The following is a 21,311-nucleotide window of genomic DNA, read 5'->3' on the forward strand; positions in this document are numbered from 1 at the left end:
TCATCCTTCTGCTTCTTAGGATATCGGTAAGGAGTAGTCATGACTGGCTTAGCTCCTTCTTCAAGCTCAATAATGTGTTCAGCACCTCTTTCAGGGGGTCTGCCATTAGGTGGGTTTTCGAACACCTTGCTTCTCTTGGTTATCAAAGCTTGAATGTCTTTAGGATAGTTCCTGTGCTCTTTTTGTGGTTCTTAAGGCATGACCATGATCTTGCTTCCATCCTTGATCATTGCTGAAATATCTGAGGAATAGTTGCCCTTATCTACCAATGGATTGGAAGGCATTATCAAACACTCTGCTGCCCACTCCGCTTGATTATGGTGGATCAGCCTTTCCATTCTTTTCAAGGATACCACTTTAAGTCCCCCATGTGACATTCCTCTCAACACTACCTTCTTCCCTTCAGACATGAATTTCAGCTCCATGGTTTGTAGGTTTAGTGTGATCTCACCAAGAGATCTCAGCCATTGAATCTTGAGGACTGCATCATCAATCCCTCCAATGCTCACCACCAAGAAATCATCTTTGATTTCATGATTCCCCAACTTCAGAGACATGTTGGAAATCATTCAGTTACAGGATATAGTGGATCCATCTGCTACTATGACTTTGAAACCCTCAACTTCCTCTACCACTAATCCCTTTTTTGCAACAATCCTCTCATCAATGAAGTTGTGTGTTGCACCTGTGTCAATGAGAGCAATGACACGATGCTCTCCAATCACACCCCGAACTTTGAAGGATTCATTTTTGTGAATGCTCGAGAGTTGAGCAACCACTCCTCTATCTTTTGACCCAAATTCAGGCCCTTCAGGAGCCTCTTCATACTCGCTGTCCTCAACTTCATTTTGCTGTTCTGAAATTTCAGAATCTAATCCGTCTGCAGAATAGCACTCCATCTGATACAAATTCCCCTTTCCATGACACTTATGTCCAGGGGCCCATGGTTCTCTGCAAGAGTAACAAAAATTCTTCCTTCGGAGCTCTTGACAGAGCTCATCATCCATTCGAGGAGGGAACCTCCTGGTCTGATTTGTGAACTTCTTCGTCTCCTTTCTGAAAGGAAAAGGCTTGGACTGAATTTTACTCTTTGGGGCAGCCAACTCCATACTTCTAGATTTTTTAATAGCTTCTGCCAGGGTGGGCAAATCAAAAGCTTTGACCCATCCTCTCAAAAGTTCCTCAAGTCCTTCAGTGAAAAGGACAACCAATCGCTTCTCTGAGATGCTACTCACCATGATTGAGAAGTTTTGGAATTCAGTCACGTAAGTGTCCAATGAACCATGCTGCCTTAGTTGTGCAAGTTCTCTAAACTTCACCTCTGGATCCCTGGTGTCGAATCTCTCAATCAGCTTGTTGGTGAAATCAGCGTAAGTGGTGATTAAGTTATGACCAAGGGTGACCAACTCATGGTACCACCATTCGTGGGCTACTCCATCCAAGTGCAAGACAGCAAACTTGATGGCATCCTCCTCCGGCATAGGCCTCAAGGACAAGTAATTGTCCAACTTCTGTACCCATGCTCTAGCTGTACTCTTAGCGCTTCCATCAAAGTGTGTTAAGGTCACTCTTCCAAGAGCTTGCTGATAATCTCTTGGGGCAGCAGACTTATAGTCATTCCTCCTTCCTCTCTTCATTTTCTGATTCATAAACTGATCCAAAGTTAGGATATCTCGGATCTCACCAGGAAGAGAAGCATACTCCATGTAGCTTTTCCTTATTTCTTCAGCTGTAGATATCTCTGTTTCAGCTTCTTGTACTTCTCTTGGCAGAAATACAGGTTGTAAAGGCCTTGGGGCTGAACCTCCATTGTTACTCCCGTTGTTACTCCCATTTCCATTGCTTACAGGAGCGTTAGAAGTGCTGGCTTCCGATCCATTGTTGGGTTGATTAGGGACCCCAACAACATTCTGGTTGAGCTTGGCCAGCAGTAGAGACATCATGTCCATCATGGCATTGAATTGTCTCTCTGCCTTCTTATTAGGTGCCTCATTTGGTTCTGTAGTCTTATCTACCATTGAATCCACTGAATCTGAGGTATCTAGATCCTTCCCTCTATTTCTCAGTACTTCTGAAAATGTGTCCTCTTCCGGCACTATAGGAATTTGAAACTGTTGTCTCTTATGCTCTTTGTTGTAGTATCTGACGTCTTTGTCACTCATGGAGACTTCTGAACCCACTCACTCTCACAGGCTGGCAAGAAAACCTGGCTCTGACACCACTATAATATCCCAGTTATTTTATTTTTATTTTTAAGGCCAACAATAACATCAACAAGAATTAACCCGTTAAGGTTAGAAATCATAACCTTAAACCATGCTGGGAAAGTAACCCTTCCACTTTCTGATCACCAAGTGCCCAATGTGGGAAGGTGAGAGCATACGGTATTGAGGGGATCATTAGCTTTAAGAAACTGAAATACAATGCAATGCTTGGGCGGCAAGCCAGCCCCTTCCGCTTATCCAGTGGGGAAACAAGGAAACTTGGCGGTAAACCAGCCAAGTGAGATGCACAAAATAAGAATCACTCGACCGCAATATTTCAGCGGGAGGACTACAATTACATAACAACCTCAACTTGATCGCTTATGCAGTGGGAGGACCATTACACATAACTATCACTCAACCACTTATGCAGTGGGAGGACTGAAAATTACAAAGTTGTTTGATAGTAGGCGACAAGCCAGCCAATTCCACTTTTTCAGTGGGATGAGAGTTACAAACAAAACTAGTTAGTAGTACTACTACTGAACCTTACATTAATAGAGATAAGATGAGGAGAGAAATGCAGATTATAACACTAAGAGCAATGAATTTCTGCTATATCCAATCTGCAAGCTGGAATTACAAATCAGCAGCCTATGAAAATGCTAAAAAGCTCATAACTCCCTCAATATACATCCAAATCAATTCAAACTAGTCCCAATCCCACAATATTTCACTTGAAACAACAACCAATCAAAGCCACAACCCAAACAACCCCTTATTAATTTTGCACGCATCCCAATGCAAAACAGAAACCCATGCTATACCTAGGAATTTCGATTTAGCATAACAAATCAAAACTCAAACAAACATGCTATAAACTCACAAATTTTATTGCGAGTGCTGAGAAGGAAGGAGATGATACCCATAATCGTCAGTCGCTTCAGCAGAGAGGTATGATAAAAAAGGTACTTTAGCCATAGGCAAACCAGCAAGTCTCTAGAATCACTTCAACACCAAAAATGTCTAAGGCTAGCTCTGAGAATGTAGTAAAATACAACACACAGCTAGGTGCTATATTTCAAGTACAAAACCGGGAAGCACTAGGGAGACGCACTTCGAAGCCTCAAGTTTTGTCGCCAAACCGGCAGCATAACATTACAATTTTTCAAGATGAAGCAAATGGGAGCCCAAGGCTCTTATTTATAACTTCTCACCATCAAACCCAAATGCAAATTCCTTCAAACTCAACTCCTTTCATTTCACCATATGTGGACCCCAAGTGTAGCGCCATTTCCCACAAGTCAAACTTTCACGCCAAAGGCATGGACCCACGTTAAACATTTTGGCAAATATTAGAGATGTAATAAAAATAATATTCCTCTAAGTAATTTGGACATCCCTTATTACACATGAATTTTGCCAAACTTAGGAGATAATATACATTAATCCCAAATTCCATAAATCAGTAGCAATTAATCAGATTAATTAAATATTAAACCTTAGGATAAGGAAATAATATTTAATTGCGTTACATATGACTCCCATACTAATTACTGTCAACACCAGGATGAAACTGAGCCAGGAAGACCACTGAAATTCTGCAAGATCAGGAACCTATCCACTGCCAGAAATAGAATTAGGCCATACTGCCACTTACTAAAAATAGTAAGTCAAGAACTAATGCTCCGAAAAGCATGATCTTCGCACCCAGTGACAGAGCATGGAGAGCTCAGTAGGACAATGTCATCAAAATAGCCATTCCCTGACTTACTAAAAATAGTAAGTCCTCGCTTCATCAATGCTGGACCCTCATTCTTCATTCCACCTAGCCCACGGGTCTCAGAAATAGGCTAATGGACCACTGGAAGGTCGTCAATGAGAAGGGGACATTACAATTAGTGTTATGATCAACCGAACTATCACCAAGGCAATTCATCCCTTCAAATGGCTTGTCAATAACAATATCTACATCACCAACATAGAGACTCATGTACACATCACTTGTAGATGCATCATGTGATTCTTCTTCCTCAAGATCAATGTCTTTTTTCAAATTATCACCCTGCAGAAGTAAACCTTTGTTGGAATGCTGCTCTTTCTTCATTTGACTCTTTTTATAAGCACTAGCTGTAATAAGCCTATTTCTATTATCATTTTTCCTGAGTGACTTATTGATTTTCAACTTTCTTTCAATTTCAGCATGAGTTTGTCTGAAAGCTTCGAGCCAAAAGTTTGTTGAATTTCCTCCTTCCATAATTAAGTAACTAAATACTGAAAAACAACTGGTGAAAATTCGATTTGATATTGAATATCTGAAACAAAGTTAACTTCCTAATAGGCTTGCAGGAATTTAGCTCTGATACCACTGTAAAATCCCTCACTGTTTCTTTCAAATTTCTTCTGTTTTGCTTTTCACATTTTGTTAAACAATTTGAATATCTCTAAGAATGTAAGGGTTTATCATTTGTAGTGAAATATGTTTCAGACTTGTGTGTTGGTTTGTTGTTATTTTACTTTTAGATATTGTAATGCTTGTAAAGACTAACAGTACTTGGAGATATTAAGGTAAAAGCATATACAAGGAATAACATTTATATTAGCAGAAATAAATGGATTAGATAGCCGAATACTTGTGAGCAATATAATGACTGAAATTTCATCTGAAAACAGGATTGAACAATGATAAATCTGACCTTGTTATAGTGACTTCGTAACTGATCATTTACATACTTGGACAGCAATTTAATATATGCCAATGAAGTCTGAATTGATGGAATCAATTTGTTTACAATTCTAACAAATTGCAAACTCAGAGATGAAGCTCAACACCTGCCAAAGTATCTTAGTTAAGCGCAGCAATGAAGACAATAAAGTTGTCAATAAAGTCGGCCTGTATTTTCTTCCATGCATTTCTCAAGGGATTCGACTAGTCTTGAATGGTCAAATCATCAATAAAGTAATCATCAGCTTTTGTAATACCATTTCCTCCATATTTTCAACACAACCCTTGCTTGCTTTAATCAACCAACCCAAAATTCATGGTGTTCACAATTTTCCTCAAAGCCTTCCTACTGCTCATGCAAAGTATAAGGCACGATCTGATGGTTATAAAGCTCCCACAATTTGCCTTTAACGTCAACCTGATCGTCCAAAAACAAATCCCATGCTGAAATCCACGATATAGCTAAAAGAGCAATTCGACCACCTTAACACATGACGTGAGTGATTTTCCAGTAATATTCTATGTTCACTGGATGCCAATTTATAATATTATTGAATGTGTCCTGTCAGTTTGGAAGTCAACAAAGCGATACGACTCCAATTAGTGTTCCCATGCCAATATTAGAGGATAGTTATATGAATGTAATCGCTCAACCTTTGATTGAAACTTGGTGGCTAAATAATGCCAAATAATTTCCACGAATGAGGTTTGAAATGATCATAAAAAATAATATTAGATTTGTCCATATAATTCCAATGCAGCAATACCTCCATTAAAATATGCCATCACTTGATATTGGGTGAATATAATAACTAGCCAGAAATTTAAGTTTCCTCGTACCTTTATTTCTGAAAATTGTCTTATAAATAAGATTTCACAATTTTTGATATCATTGAAGCTCCATGTGAATTTGGAAGACGAATCCACACACAAATGGAATTGGGTTTTTGTCTAATCCACCTATCTCCCAAGGGTTTTCATCCTAGGGCTTGCTTAACCAAAAGCTAGAAGCTCTCAAAGCTCTCCAAGAGAAAATATCAAACCAAGAAAAAAATGCAAAAGAGGTCTCGAGTCTCCTTATAAAGCCCTCTTGGAACTTTCCTGATTATAAATTATAAAAATCACTCTTAAAACATTAAACTTCTCATAAGTGACTTTATAGTTTATAATATTTCTTTTATTCGTTTTTCTCGCTAATAAAGTGGCCCTCTTATAATTTTTCGTTGACATAAAATAATCACTTTATTAAACAACCATGGTTCAACACTTAATTAATTTAATACAAATCTTATTAAAAAAAAAAAAAATTTAATACAAATAATCCCTAAAAGCTTAGGACTATTCAATAATTAATTAATTAATTATTTTTAGTGATCTTTTTAAATAATTAAATTAGTTGTCATTAAATTTACTTATTTTTCAACTTGATTTTAATCATTTAATTATTCTAAGGTCACATAAAAAGGGGACATTACAATCCTCCTAGCATTAACACTTATATTTCAATTATTGTAAGGTGCATTCAGTTCAGGATTACTTTCAGCACCCTCAGAATTTTTTTCAGCTCCTTTGGCAACCTCAAGTTGGCTCAAAAATATATGAAGCAGTAGGCTAATTTAAAACACATTGATCGCCAATTTTAGAAAGGAGATTGGATGTATTTTCACCTACAACACAAACAACACCTTAAGTTAAACACCCAAATTTTATGGTCATTATAAGATCCTTGAGAAGATTGATGAAATAGGATATGCATTAGAATTTCCTCCTCTTCCTCTAGGATCCAAAATTTATTTTATTTTCTTGCTTGAAGCAATTCATTGGCTAGGATGTTCCTATTTAGGTAGAAAACCCGGTCCCAGGGGTTGAGCTTAATTGGTTAATACATTGGGTTTTCATTGTTGAGACCCAAGTTTAAATTCCCATAGGGACATCTTAGGTGAAATTCTAAGTTGTGACTCTTGGTCTTCCATACATGGCTTTTAATGTGAATGTGGTTTCTAAATAAAATTTATTTCTAAGTAGTGACTCTTGTTCTTCCATGGGTGATTTCTAGTGTGTTTGCTTGTAAAGAGCTTGAATTGGTCTCATGTTGATGCTCGTATGAGCAAAATATTTGTAAACAAAATGATATGCAAGATAGAAAAAAAAAGAGAAGAAAAACCCTCAACTTATGAGAAAGGAAAGCACATGCTTGAACCTAAATGTATTTTGGGCGCTTGCAATCATAGATGGAATACTCATAGAGTACTTAGTAAGTTTTGAAAACTTCGCGAGTATTTACACCATTAACTCGCACAAAAACTTGCTGAGTTCTTGGCGAGTTTTTTCACAAAAAATTGGTGAGTCTAGCAAAAACAGGTTGCATAAGAAAAGGAGGCCCAAACACAAAAAATTATCTAATTTTTTTTTTAACTAAGTCTCATTCTCTTCATCAGAACCCCTTTTACGACAATAATGAATGTTGATGTAGAAGGGAAGGGCTGTACGCAAGTACTCAAGCAATCGTGTTCCTAACCCCAAGTTGAGGGTGAGATTTCGTTGAGGGTAGTGTTGGGGTTTAAACTTTAATCCATTGGGTTATACTTTAAGTTATATTTCATGTATATATTGGTAGGATGTTTGAGAGTGGTTTCGGATCTCTAGGAGTTATAATTAAATTCTAGGTTTTGGAAGATCTTTTAAATTTTCGAACAATCAAATTTTAGTAATCAATAGGCTCTTATCAGCATTCTCTCGCTCTCTCTATCTCACTCACTTTATCTGCCTCGAATTCTAGATCTATCTATCTCTCTACCACTCTTTCTCTATCCCCTCTCTCTACCACTCTCTATCTCACTCTCTCCTCTTTCCTCTCTCCTCTCTCCCCCAAGATCTAGACCTATCTCTCTACCTCTCTCTCTCTCTCTCGCCCTTAGACCCCCGCGAGGGGTGCTACCCTCAACCTCATTTCGGCAAGGTGGAGGAGCCACATCAGACTCCTAGGACTAGACCCTCTAGTTCTATCTCTCCCCTAGTTTTCACTAGTGCTGGGACGAGGAAGATGTAAAATGTTTTGATGTAGTATTTACTTTTAGTTTTACAAAAACAATTTGCGATTTCATTTTGTTTTAGTCTATCAGCCATCAACATTCCACAAGAAGATGCCATTTTGTACCCAATTTGCATTTAAATAAGTCAAATATATCTAGAATCAGCTTGTTTCGTGTACTCATTTATTGACTCATTGGATGCATCTCCTCATTGAATTTTGCAAAAACAATGCATTTCTAATTAAATTTTAATTTTTTTTTAAGTTGCCAAGTTTTCGCCGAGTTTGTTTTTCGAGCCTTGGCGAGTGGTTGTTGGCTTTGTCACCATATAGTCACACAATACTTTTTAAATAGAAGGAGCTACCTTTTAAAGGTGGCACTCGGAAGGATGAGACATTTTTTTATGCCACACCTCCTTGAAGATGTGGAGCATATTATATACCCAGTCTCATATTGTAATATTCCCCTAATTTTTTTTGGTTTTTAGCAATAACAATTACAAAGCAAACACCATAACCCGTTAAGGTTAGAGAAATAATCCAAACAACTGAAAGTAACCCTCCACTTTCTGATCATCGAGAGCCCAACTTGGGAGGGTGAGAGCATACAGTGCTGAGGGGATCGTTAGCACCATAAATCAAACTGAAATTACAATGCACGGGTGGCAAGCCAGCCCCTTCTACTTATCCAGTAGGATAGAAACTAAACTCTTGGCGGTAAACCAGCCAAGGGAAATAACAAGAAACTAAAACTCAACCACTCTACTGCATATTTCAGCGGGAGGACGATACATAAAACTATCATTCTACCGCATATTTTAGCGGGAGGACAACACATAAAACTATCACTCTACCACATATTTCAGCGGGAGGACAATACATAAAACTTATCACTCGACCACTTATTCAGTGAGAGGACTGAGTACATAAACTGAATTACAAAGCAAGAAGGCGGTTAAGCCAGCCTCTTCCACTTATGTAGTGGGCTAGCAACACACCAGAAATGGTTAGTAGTACTACTACTTAACCTTACAATATAGAAAAGAGAGAGATAGAATAGAGAAGTAATGCTGTCCAAGCTGATAAATATTCCCAAGCAAGTGCTAACTCCCCAAAAGGCCTTTCAACATGAAATTATGAAATTCTAGGAGCAATAACCCGCAGATCAGCAACTTCAAGAAGCTATGAAAGGCTCATATCTCTCTCCAAACTCACCCAAATCACTCCAAATCACTCCCAAATCAACTAATCTACTCACACTCCTAAATGCACACCCAAACACTAGCTTTTGGAAATCTGTAATTTTTGACAGCAAGCTGGAAATGCACAACCAGCAACATCAAGACACACTAAAATGCATAAAACTCACTCACAACTCACACCAACATCCCCAAACAACTCCCAAATTGCTAATATATTATTAACTACCAAGTACAATCAATAAAAGACCTCTAAATATCCCATTCACCTCAACTCGCTTCCAAAATGCCCACACAAAGAATGGCGCCTATGCTGGAGAGTTCAATATGCAAGATAAAATTGAAAACTCAAAGATTGGAGCTGTAAACTTACCAAAAACATTGCCTAGGACATAGAAAACCAAGGAGCCAATACCCAGAAGCAACAAGAGATCACACATAGACTTCTGAACGAAAATATGCTTCAGCCATGACTTCCCCAGCAGCTTGGAAACACACCAAAACTCGAACTACAACAGAACCCGCAATCCCACACTTCAACAAAATCCCTAATATCACTGAAAGGTCATGGAAAGCAGCTAGGTATTGTCTTGCAAGTACAAAACTGCACTTAGCTAGGAAGGCTCACTTCGACCGGCAGCATAACAATGCAATTTTTCCAGATCCCAAATGAGAGGCCAAGCACCTGTATTTATAGATTTTTCCCTCTGAAATTCAAATGCAAATGGTGCCAAAAATAATTGAAATTCACTTTCATTTCATGTCATAGCCTCCCCTAGACATGGCGTTAATTTTCCCAAACTCCCTAGGCAAAGTTCGAACTTTTTCCTAGGTGACAACTTTGCAATATAAAAATAATATAAACATGAAATGTTTCATCTTTCTCAACGCCACCTTTTTAATGGCCACTGACTTAGGAAAATAACAATATTGATGGCAGATAGATATTTTTCCTAAGTTGCCCACAACACAATTAATCAATAATAAAAATAATTAAATATTAAACCTTAGGATAAGGAATTAATATTTAATTAAATAACTTATAACTCCAATATTGATTAATACCAAAATCAAGGATGAAGTAGTGCGATGAAGACCACTGAACTGTGTTGAGTCAGGACCCTATTCGAGACTGCTAAAAATAGAAATGCTCAACACAGCCACTTACTAAAAATAGTAAGTCAAGAAATACTACTCCGAAAAGCATAATCTTCGCACCTAGAGAAAGAGCTTGGAAAGTTCACTAGAACTGCATCATCCAAACAGCCAAACCCTAACTTACTAAAAATAGTAAGTTATGACTTCATCGAAGAATCAAATGCATGTTATGCCACCCTGGAGTTCATGGAAAACCAAAAGGAAACCATAAGCAGAACTGAAGAATTCCCTCGTGACAAACCCTAAAAAACTCGTGCAAAACGCCACAAAATTTGGAAACCCTAATTCTCCTTTCCAAATAGCCGAGGGTCTCCGGAATAGGCCAATGGACCATTGAATGCACATCACTGAGAAGGGGACATTACAGTTCGCCCTCCCCAAAATTGCTTGTCCTCAAGCAATGGCAACACAGGGTGCTGTAATATCTCCTCATTCTCCCATGTAGCATCCTCCACCAGTAAGTCTTTCCATTTAACCAAATATTCTCTGATGGTCCTCCTCAAAAATTGTTCCCTGACATCAAGGATTGTTTTAGGAACTAGCACCAACTCTCCCTCTTCATCCAAAGGAGGTAGATCAGAAAAAACTATCACATTGTGCCCAAGCGCCTTTTTGAGGTGTGACACATGGAAGACATTATGTACTCGGCTACTCATTGGTAGCTCCAACTCATAAGCCACAACTCCCACTCGCATGATGACCCTAAATGGTCCATAAAAATGTGGCTTAAGCTTTTCCGCTCCACTCTTCTTAAGATTAGACTGTTTGAAGGGCTGGAGCCTCAAATAAACCATGTCGCCCACCTCAAAGGTGCACTCAATCTGTTGCTGATCAGCATACAACTTCTGCTGATTTTGTGCATGCTGGAGATTGTCCCTCAGAGACCTCAAAATATCCAGACTTTGCTGCATCATAACCTTCGCCTGAGGGGCTTTACTATCACCAAATATCAAATCAGTGAAGCTAGGAGCTTCACAACCATAGAGTGCCATGGAGGGAGACATTCTGATAGATATGTGGTAGAAAGAACTGTAGCAATATTCCCCTTAGTGTATCCTTCTCACTAGAGCTCTCTACTGCTCCGAGACACAATTTCTGAGATAGCTGAAATCAATACCATGTAACCTATCATGCCAAGGCAACTCTATAAAATCCACATCAGCAATTTCACTGCCAATCACGATCCTGGACAATAGAAAAAAGACCGTGCTCAACCATATAACTTAACCCCAAGTGTCACTCCACATGACACCACATAAATGAAGATCATTCACTGTTATAACTCTGCAATCTGTCAACCCAGGAATGCCTCTATCATTACCAATTACAAACATACCATGGACACTTAATCTCCAAGTGACAAGGGAAGGACCTCGTCTACACCAGCCAACCCATCTCATTGCAATCAACCAATCATCATCTGAAAGATTTCTGACTAACACCATGAAATGATTGCAATGTCCCAAACTTCTCCAAGAAATAGCAATGAATAACTGAACCGTGCCCAGAGAATCTCTCATAACTGGTTTTAATAAAGACCACAAGTGGTCAAAACCAAACTACCCCAAGATTGAAGTCGCCATAAACGGTGTGAAAATCTTAAAATAACAACGAACAATAAAAAATCTCACTGAATAAATAGGAGTCGTGAGAGTACCTGAAAAGCCACCACAAATGAGAAATTCTCCTCTACCAACCATCCTCAACCACATACTACCCATTTGTTGCACTAGTAATGCATATGAACTCATCTGCATGCCAAAAATTGTAGTCTCGTGGGTGCGGATTGGAAAGTGAACAGCGATTCCATCACTGAAATTTTGCCCATATCTCCAATCCTGAATCATCAACTTACTGCTAGAAATTGCACCCAGATTCCAAATCTTGTAATCAGCCCCTCTCTCATCACTAAAATCAAGAAAAACTTCATCCAACTCGAAGAGTGGATTGTCAAATGTCATATCAGCATCTACATCAAACAAGGGATTATCAAACAACTGATTACTATCATAGCCCTCATGCTTTCCCCAAGCATCTTGTTGCTCCAAGCTCCTTATTTCAAATTTTATGGGACGATGTGCAAGATCATACTCTTTCTTAATGCAATCAAGTTCCTCCAATACTTACTCAACTTCTTCAACTCCTTTCCTATTCTGTTGCTCCCTGGAGAGTTTATTGATAGCAATCTGAAACTCTACTACTTTTAATTTAGACTTTGTTCCTTGGTATAAATCTATGGCTTTGTCAGCTACCTTTGAAGCCATATTTCTATCAAGGATCTCATGCAAGAATGTTACCTTGATTTCCTCTATAGTATTCTTCATATTTCGAAGATTAGCAAAGGAAACATTAAACTCCACTTGACCTCTTGACATATTATGAATTAAACTTCCCCATACCCATGTGCATCATCCATTCTAGTCAAAACTTGAGTTTCATTTTCAGTAGTTAATAAAAATTTCCTTCTCCAATTTTGATCAAAGGAAGTCGATGAACTACTATCAAGATCCCTTTCAACTGTAGTTCCATGGCTGCTACAATTCTTAGGTGCCTCTTCCCTTTCATCCTCGCTAGTAAATTGAGAATCCAAATTATTGAAGTCATCGGTTCTCTTCTCTAGATCAGCTTCATGCAAAAGAAAATCTGATTTATGCTCAAAAGAATTAATACCTTCAATGTTGTCTTCAGCACATGACTCTTGAGATGAGCTAGCAACAACATTAGAGTCAAAGGGAATAAGCTTGTTCTGAAAGTCAAACCAAAATCCTCCTCTCATTGAAGTGAAAGAAAGAATCATATGCAGGTTCAGTTGCTTTCATTTTCCCACAAGTGTCATGAACCATCTCTTTTTAGAGAACCTCCTTAACTGTCTCTTCATAGTTTACAACACAATTTGTTTCTTGAGCCTCGTCTGGATCAAAGGGAAATTTATCCCAAGTTGGATTCTCTTCATACTTAGTTTCTATTATATCAAGATCTCAAATGCCAAAAGGTTGAAAACCAAATGCCAACTTAGATTTCGAATCTTCTCTTGGTTTCCACACCTTGCTATTCTCACCAAGAGAAATGCTAGAGCCAAGTGATGCTCCATCTTCTATCTCATACAATGGGTTATTGAATGTTATCCAATTCTGATCTAGGGTAGAAAGTGAACTGCCACAATGGTCAAGATCTAAATCAGAATCATAATACTTGTCAACACTGATCCCATAGCTGTCCCAACCCTCTTGTGCATCCTCATCATCACTTTCAGCGGTGTTTTGAGGATCCAATTCACCAAGATGACTATCTTCATGCTCGAAATCAGCCTCATGTGAAGATAAGACTGATTTCCTCTCAGGAATTAAATCAGCTTCATCGGTTCTAACCTGCATATCTATATATGCTCTTCATTCTCGAACTCATTGGTCTCAAGGCCAACATTGACTGAATTTGAATTAGGCTTCAGAATTGCTATTTCGTTCTTTCCACAAAACCAATCATCATTATTTCTAGTTTCATGTAAGTTTGAGGGAGTAGCTTGAGGCTTTGTCACACATTCTTCATATGTCAAGACAACCTTCCCATCCAAACATTTGGATTTGTAGCACTCATTGTGTATACCCTTTCTTCTCTCCTCTTCTTCTGATTCATGAACTGGTCAGGAGACTAAATATCTCTGATCTCCGCAGGGAGTGATGCATACCCTGTGTAACAAGCCCGTATCTCATCAGCCACAAGGACTTTAACTTCAGGTGGCGGTACTTCCCTTGGAAGGAAAATAGGCTGCAAGGGTCTTGACACTGAACCAACTGGCATTCCACCATTACCTCCTGGATTCTTAGAGGTGCTAGTATTGTGACCATCGGTGTTTTGATTTTGATTATGACCTCCCTAAGATTCTGAGTCATAGTAGTTAGCAACTGGGACATCATGTTCATCATGGTGTCAAACTTCTTCTCATCTCTCTCCACAACCCCATTGGCAACATTCTGATTTGATGTTCTCTCTACCATTGAATCCACCGAGTCTGCTGAATCAACCACTGTTTCTTTGTCACTCAAGGAGAACTTTGATCACTCGGACCACACAAGCTGGCAGGAAAACTGGCTCTGATATATTCCCCTAATTTTGTTTTTGTTTTTTAGCAATAATAATTACAAAGCAAACACCATAACCCGTTAAGGTTAGAGAAATAATCCAAACAACTTAAAGTAACCCTCCACTTTCTGATCACCGAGAGCCCAACCTGGGAGGGTGAGAGCATACAGTGCTGAGGGGATCGTTAGCACCATAAACCAAACTAACATTACAATGCATGAGTGGCAAGCCAGCCCCTTCTGCTTATCCAGCATGACAAAAACTAAACTCTTGGCGGTAAACCAGCCAAGGGAAATAACAAGAAACTAAAACTCAATCACTCTACCACATATTTCAGCAGGAGGACAATATATAAAACTTTCACTCTACCACATATTTCAGTGGGAGGACAATACGTAAAACTTATCACTCGACCACTTATTCAGTCGAAGGACTGAGTACATAAACTAAATTACAAAGCAAGAAGGCGGCTAAGCCAGCCTCTTCCACTTATGCAATGGGCAAGCAACACACTAGAAATGGTTAGTAGTACTACTACTTAACCTTACAATATAGAAAATAGAGAGATAGAATAGAGAAGTAATGCTGTCCAAGCTGATAAATATTCCTAAGCAAGTGCTAACTCCCCAAAAGGCCCTTCAACATGAAATTATGAAATTCTAGGAGCAATACCCTGCAGACCAGCAACTTCAAGAAGCTATGAAATGCTCATATCTCTCTCCAAACTCACCCAAATCACTCCAAATCACTCCCAAATCAACTAATCTTCTCACACTCCTAAATGCACAGCCAAACACTAACTTCAGGAAATCTGTAATTTTTGACAGCAAAGAAATGCACAACCAGCAACACCAAGACACACTAAAATGCATAAGACTCACTTACAACTCAAACCAACATACCCAAACAACTCCCAAACTGCTAATATATCATTAACAACCAAGTACAATCAACAAAAGACCTCTAAATATCCCATTCACCTCAACTCGCTTCCAAAATGCCCACACAAAGAATGGCGCCTATGTTGGAGAGTTCGATGTGCAAGATAAATTTGAAAACTCAAAGATTAGAGCTGTAAACTTACCAAAAACGTCGCCTAGGACATAGAAAACCAAGGAGCCAATACCCAGAAGCAACAAGAGATCACACAGAGACTTATGAACGAAAATATGCTTTAGCCATGACTTCCCCAACAACCTGGAAACACACCAAAACTCGAACTACAGCAGAACCAACAATCCCACACTTCAACAAACTCCTTAATATCACTGAAAGGTCATGGAAAACAGCTAGGTACTGTCTTGCAAGTACAAAACTGCACTTAGCTAGGAAGGCTCACTTCGAAGCTCAGATTTCAATTGCCAAACCGACAACATAACAATGCAATTTTTCCAGATCCCAAATGAGAGGCCAAGCGCCTATCTTTATAGATTTTTCCCTCTGAAATTCAAATGCAAATGGTGCCAAAAATAATTGAAATTCACTTTCATTTCATGTCATAGCCTCCCCTAGATATGGCATTAATTTTCCCAAACTCCCTAGGCAAAGTTCAAACTTTTTCCTAGGTTACACCTTTGCAACATAAAAATAATACAAACATGAATTCTCAACGCCACCTTTTTAATGCCACTGACTTAGGAAAATAACAATATTGATGGCAGATAGATATTTTTCCTAAGTCGCCCACAACACAATTAATCAGTAATAAAAATAATTAAATATTAAACCTTAAGATAAGGAATTAATATTTAATTAAATAACTTATAACTCCAATACTGATTAATACCAAAATCAAGGATGAAGTTGTGCGATGAAGACCACTGAACTATGTTGAGTCAGGACCCTGTCCGAGGCTGCTAAAAATAGAAATGCTCATCACAATCACTTATTAAAAATAATAAGTCAAGAAATACTGCTCCGAAAAACATAATTTTCGCACTCAAAGAAAGAGCTTGGAAAGCTCAGTAGAACTGCATCATCCAAACAGCCAAACCCTAACTTACTAAAAATAGTAAGTTCTGACTTCACCAAAGAATCAAATGCATTTTATGCCACCCTGGAGCTCATGGAAAACCCAGAAGGAAACCATAAGCAGAACTGAAGAATTCCCTCCTGACAAACCCTAAAAAGTTCGTGCAAAACTCCACAAAAGTTGGAAACTCTAATTCTCCTTTCCAAATAGCCTACGGGTCTCCGGAATAGGCCAATGGACCACTGAATGCACATCACTGAGAAGGGGACATTACACATATATAATATTCTTGTTCTTCTCTTCCTTTCTCTTATTATTCTTTATCTTGGATTCATTTAATACAACACAATGCCTTTCTTCACTTATAAAATAAGGGCGACCATAGTTTACAAACTCTGCAAGTTCTCACCAAACTTATGAGAAACTCATGAGTTTTCCTGCCTGACAAGTAACTCACTAGGGATTTGCATGCCAATTCAATGCAGGAAAATTATGAATTTCTCTTGGTGAGACTCTCTGAGTTCTTAAAACAACTCAGTGAAGTTTTGGAAAAACTCACCTAATGAAAAGAAATTAGCTATGGATCTGTAAAAATGTGCCTGAATTTTTTGGTTTTTGTATTATTTGTCTCCAGCAATTACTTTATAAGGGGTGTGAATTGATTGTGAAGTGATCAAAGGATATAGTAATGGTTGGTAAAAACCAATAAATTATGAAAAATGACATGCAACATGAAGGTCCTTGTGGGCTCGAAGGCCCTAATTTGGGCTTGGTTGTGGTGGGGGAGAGGGGATGGGGGGTTAGATGGGGGAGGGTGTGCATGGGAGGTGGTCACTCAACTTCTCAACCCCACCCTATATTGCAATAGTGAACATGATGTGCGTTGCCTTTGGACTTCACTGGGAATAGTCGTCCCTACCCCCACTCTGATTTTAAAATGAAAAACATAAGAAATGTTTTGGAATGTGCCAGATGGAAAAGCAGAGATTTTCCCTTCATTTGCCTTTGAGATAACAAAATGAAAAACAGTATATTCACCTAATTTTAGGAAAATTTCAGCAGTTTTAGTCCCCCAATCAATTTCTAAGTTCTCAGTAATTGAATTCCATTTGTTCTTTTAGTTTACTGATTCCTGCTTTTAAATAATGCTACCATGATCAAAACAGAATCGCCGCTAAGTACATTCTTTATCTCAAACATGTGGTGTATTTATGTTTTTTTTAATTTACTTTGTCCTGAGTCTGAGTCAAAACTTTGGGCTGCTGAATTTTTGCTTGGTCTAAGCTTTTGAACTACGAGTCAGACTGCTTAGGATGGAGTATGTTGGATGTACATTTAATTATTAGGAGACTCTGCCTTCTTGAAACTTTGGAAGTGATTGGTATTGGAGGTTGGAGGCCCTTAAAGTGGTTTATGTTAATGAAAGCAGCAGTTATTTGATGTTTCAAGTTGGTGCATGACAGTGTGGTTTAATTTGGATTTAGTTTCTGTCCAATCTCTCATCTTGATCCATCTCCAGAAGCATCTTGATCTGCTCTCACCTTCATACAGTTGCTCATGGTCACAGAAGCTCCATTGACCAGTAAGCTTACTCTTTGTATAGTTTCAAATCTAAACGGCAGCTCTTTTAAAGCTTCTGAATTAAATTGGTAGAGGACAACAATATGGTATGATAAATGCTAATTTGTACTTTCAGAGTTTGCAATTTGTGCTTTGAGACATAGGAGTATCAGCTGGAACCGGTGAAGAACATTTCTGGATGTGTAGGACAGAGGACTCTGTGTTGAATCCGCCACACACAATATCTTGCAATGGATGATTGCACCACTATAACATCAAATGCTCAAAACCATATAGACATTGATCACAAAAGAAAGTAGAAAGATGACACCTAGGAATCTGGGATAAATCTTCTGTTCTGAAATCCCATGTCATATGAGATGCACGATTTTGAAAAAGAGGATAAACTTTCCATTTTAAGAATTAATGTGAAGAACCCTGAAAGTGTTGTGGAGAAATTAAAAATATTTATCTGAGAGTTGATTTTTGGACTTGGACTCTGTCAATTCCTATAAAAGTTTCATTGATCTACACCTCCTTGAAATTATGCATTCCAAACAGTCAAGTGGAACATTATTTTGTGCAAGTCCAACATGTAAATTGTATACTATGAAATTTAATATACATAGTACATGCTATGAATTTCACAACATTAAGTTAGTTGCTGCATTGATCATTTGACCCAAAGGACTGGAAGGAAGAGATTAAATACTTGAAAACTTCAATCCTTTTTGTTCTATTTCCATTTTGCTTTAAGTGGCTTATTTTTCTACATGAGAGCATTTTTTTAGATGATAAAATTTATCAAAGCATTACGTCATATCTTTTTGTGCATGCAGACCCCATCCAGATGAGTGCTCAGGTAGTGATTTGGATGGCGACCAATATTTTGTAAGCTGGGACGAGTCACTTATTCCACCTCAACAAGACCAGCCAATGGACTATGAGGCTAAGCCAGCAGAAGTATTGGATCATGAGGTGACAATTGAGGTATGACTGGTCCATGTAGATTTGAGATATCTTTGTCTAGATATTATTGGCACTTCTTTTCAACATTTTCCAGCATGGGATTCACAGATTAGTGCCTTTACCATTTCTTAATTTTATTTAAAGCTTAGAATAACTGGCGACCAATTTATTTATGTTTGGCCCGCTGCTGGTGTAGTCTAATTCACCTTGTCCTTTTTGTTTAAGTAGATGAATTATCTTTTCTTCTGCACGTTATTTTTTCTCTTCATCATTATAGTGAGTTTTGTGAAAGGTCTCATCCTTCATTTAGTCTCTATACCACTGAAATATTGTTTTAGGTGATTTCTCAATTAGAACCTTATACATTCCTTCATAATAGTGTATGATAAGGGTTCTGGCTGCTCAATGTTCCATTTCGCCTGATTTTTCTTGTTCCTATTTGGCCACGTGAGAGGCAATAGATCTTTCCAACTCTTTAAACCTTATTCTTGAACTGTTATCAAGTGTTGTGCTTGACAACATAGAGAATTAGCAGTGTGCTTGACTTAAATTCATTGAAGCCTATGCTTAGTGAATTCAAGTGAATCGGTTGGATATTGAACTGTGGCACTCAAGTGGACTTGCAGGTTGTCATCCCAAACTAATATGCACTTGCTATGGCGTTGAATATTTCAAGCAAATTTGTCATTTATACCTGATTGTTGTAAGAAACTTTCATCATCTCAAGCACATACTCTGATAGAAAGCGTATGGAACATGCTCTGGTCCCTTGTACTTCTTTATGTGAAGCTCTGGTCTTTGTGTTGAACTCATTAGTAGATGTGTTTCTATAACTTTACCTCAAGCTTGTGGAATCCTGAAAAATAGTGTAGCCATGTATAACTCTAAAATACTAACATGCAGGGGTACACTGCGCGAGCATTAAAATACTTTTTCTTTAGAATATCAGCCTATTAGCATTTGTAGAAATAGGAAATGTTAGTTTCTAAGGGTCAACTGACTTACGATTCTGTGCTACTATATCTTGGACTGTCCCTAATCCAGATTGGCTTTCATGATGCAGGAGATTCAAGAATATTTTGCAAATTATATGCTAAATGACACCTTGGGAATAATATCTAATAGGCATACTGTGTATGCTGATCAGGAGCCCAACATGGCTCGGAGTGAGATTTGTCTAGAGTTGGCCCAACTTTTTTCAACAGCAGTAGACTTTCCCAAAACTGGCACTCCTGCTCAGATTCCTGCTTCTCTAACACCAAAAGAATATCCCGATTTCATGGAGAAAGAGGATAAACCCATGTATGAATCAAAGCGAATTATTGGCAAACTTTACAGGGCGATTAGAAAAGTGGCAACAGAGGCCCTTTTTATAAATTCATTCACAAGGGAAGTTGCCCAAAAAAGTTATGATGAGGATTTGGAGGTATGGGGATTTGAAAACTATCTTGATGAGGCACTGATGTACAAAAATTGGTATGACTCCAAATTAGCTACTTTAATGTATCATTATGGAATAAAGTATGAAGCAGAAATAGTCAGTGGAAATATATTCAGTTTGTCAAAGTTACGTGGTTCTAAGTTTGGAGATCTGAAAGAAACCATCATGATAGAAATGAAGGTTCTCAAAAAGGAGGCGAGGTCATGGTTCGATGATGGTGAAAACAGCTTCGATGATAATAAGTATGCAAAAGCTTCTGCTTGGTATCATGTGACCTATCATCCTGATTACTGGGGTTACGGAGATTATGAAGGCAAAGATGAGAACAACCCGCATTTTATAAGCTTCCCATGGGTTATATATGACAAGTTATTGCGAATCAAGCGGGAGGACTGGTAGGAAGTAATAAGTCAGTAACATAATACAATATCAGTAAGGACGGGATGTACTATTTATATGAATGCAGAAGTGGATTGTTCAAAATCACAGGGGTTTATAATTTATAATTTTATTTTTATAAATGGATGTAAAAGAGGTATCTAAATGGTTATAAATGTTGTAATATCAAAATCTGAACTATAATGTCCAGATGTATTATAAACCAATTCTACTGTTCTACTTGAAAACAATCTAGTGTCGAGCTGGATCATGAACATAACTCGGCACTTAAAATGGCAATTCTTATGTTTCATGTACGATATAGAAAACTATCTTTCTTTTTATTAGCACTCATAAAACCAATCTACTATAAAAATTACCGTATTCGTCCATTTAAACTATAAAAACTTAAAATTTATAGTATTTTCTATTTATAATAAAAAAATAATATTTACTTTGTGTTAATTTTTTTATTTTTTTATATATGTTTAATATTTATAACAATGATATTAAACTTATGGTTGTAATTGAATTTTGATGAATTAAATATTTTTAATATAAAAAAAGATATTTTCAATTTGATTAGTACAATTT

At 37.8% G+C, this 21,311-nt stretch overlaps 1 protein-coding gene across 2 annotated transcripts in view; it reads left to right on the forward strand.

Moving 5' to 3' along the window:
* Positions 1–21,061, forward strand: part of LOC131064602 (probable RNA-dependent RNA polymerase 1) — a 78,070-nt gene extending 57,009 nt beyond the window's left edge. For both annotated transcript variants that reach the window (XM_057998790.2, XM_057998791.2), the window contains 2 exons: positions 18,769–18,919; positions 19,962–21,061. In XM_057998790.2, coding sequence (XP_057854773.1) covers positions 18,769–18,919; positions 19,962–20,738 — 928 coding nt within the window. In that variant the 3' untranslated portion in view covers positions 20,739–21,061. The remainder of the gene's footprint in view (positions 1–18,768; positions 18,920–19,961) is intronic.
* Positions 21,062–21,311: the final 250 nt, after the last annotated feature.

Source organism: Cryptomeria japonica, chromosome 2 (genome assembly GCF_030272615.1).
Source record: "Cryptomeria japonica chromosome 2, Sugi_1.0, whole genome shotgun sequence".
In the NCBI taxonomy this organism is placed as follows: domain Eukaryota; kingdom Viridiplantae; phylum Streptophyta; class Pinopsida; order Cupressales; family Cupressaceae; genus Cryptomeria; species Cryptomeria japonica.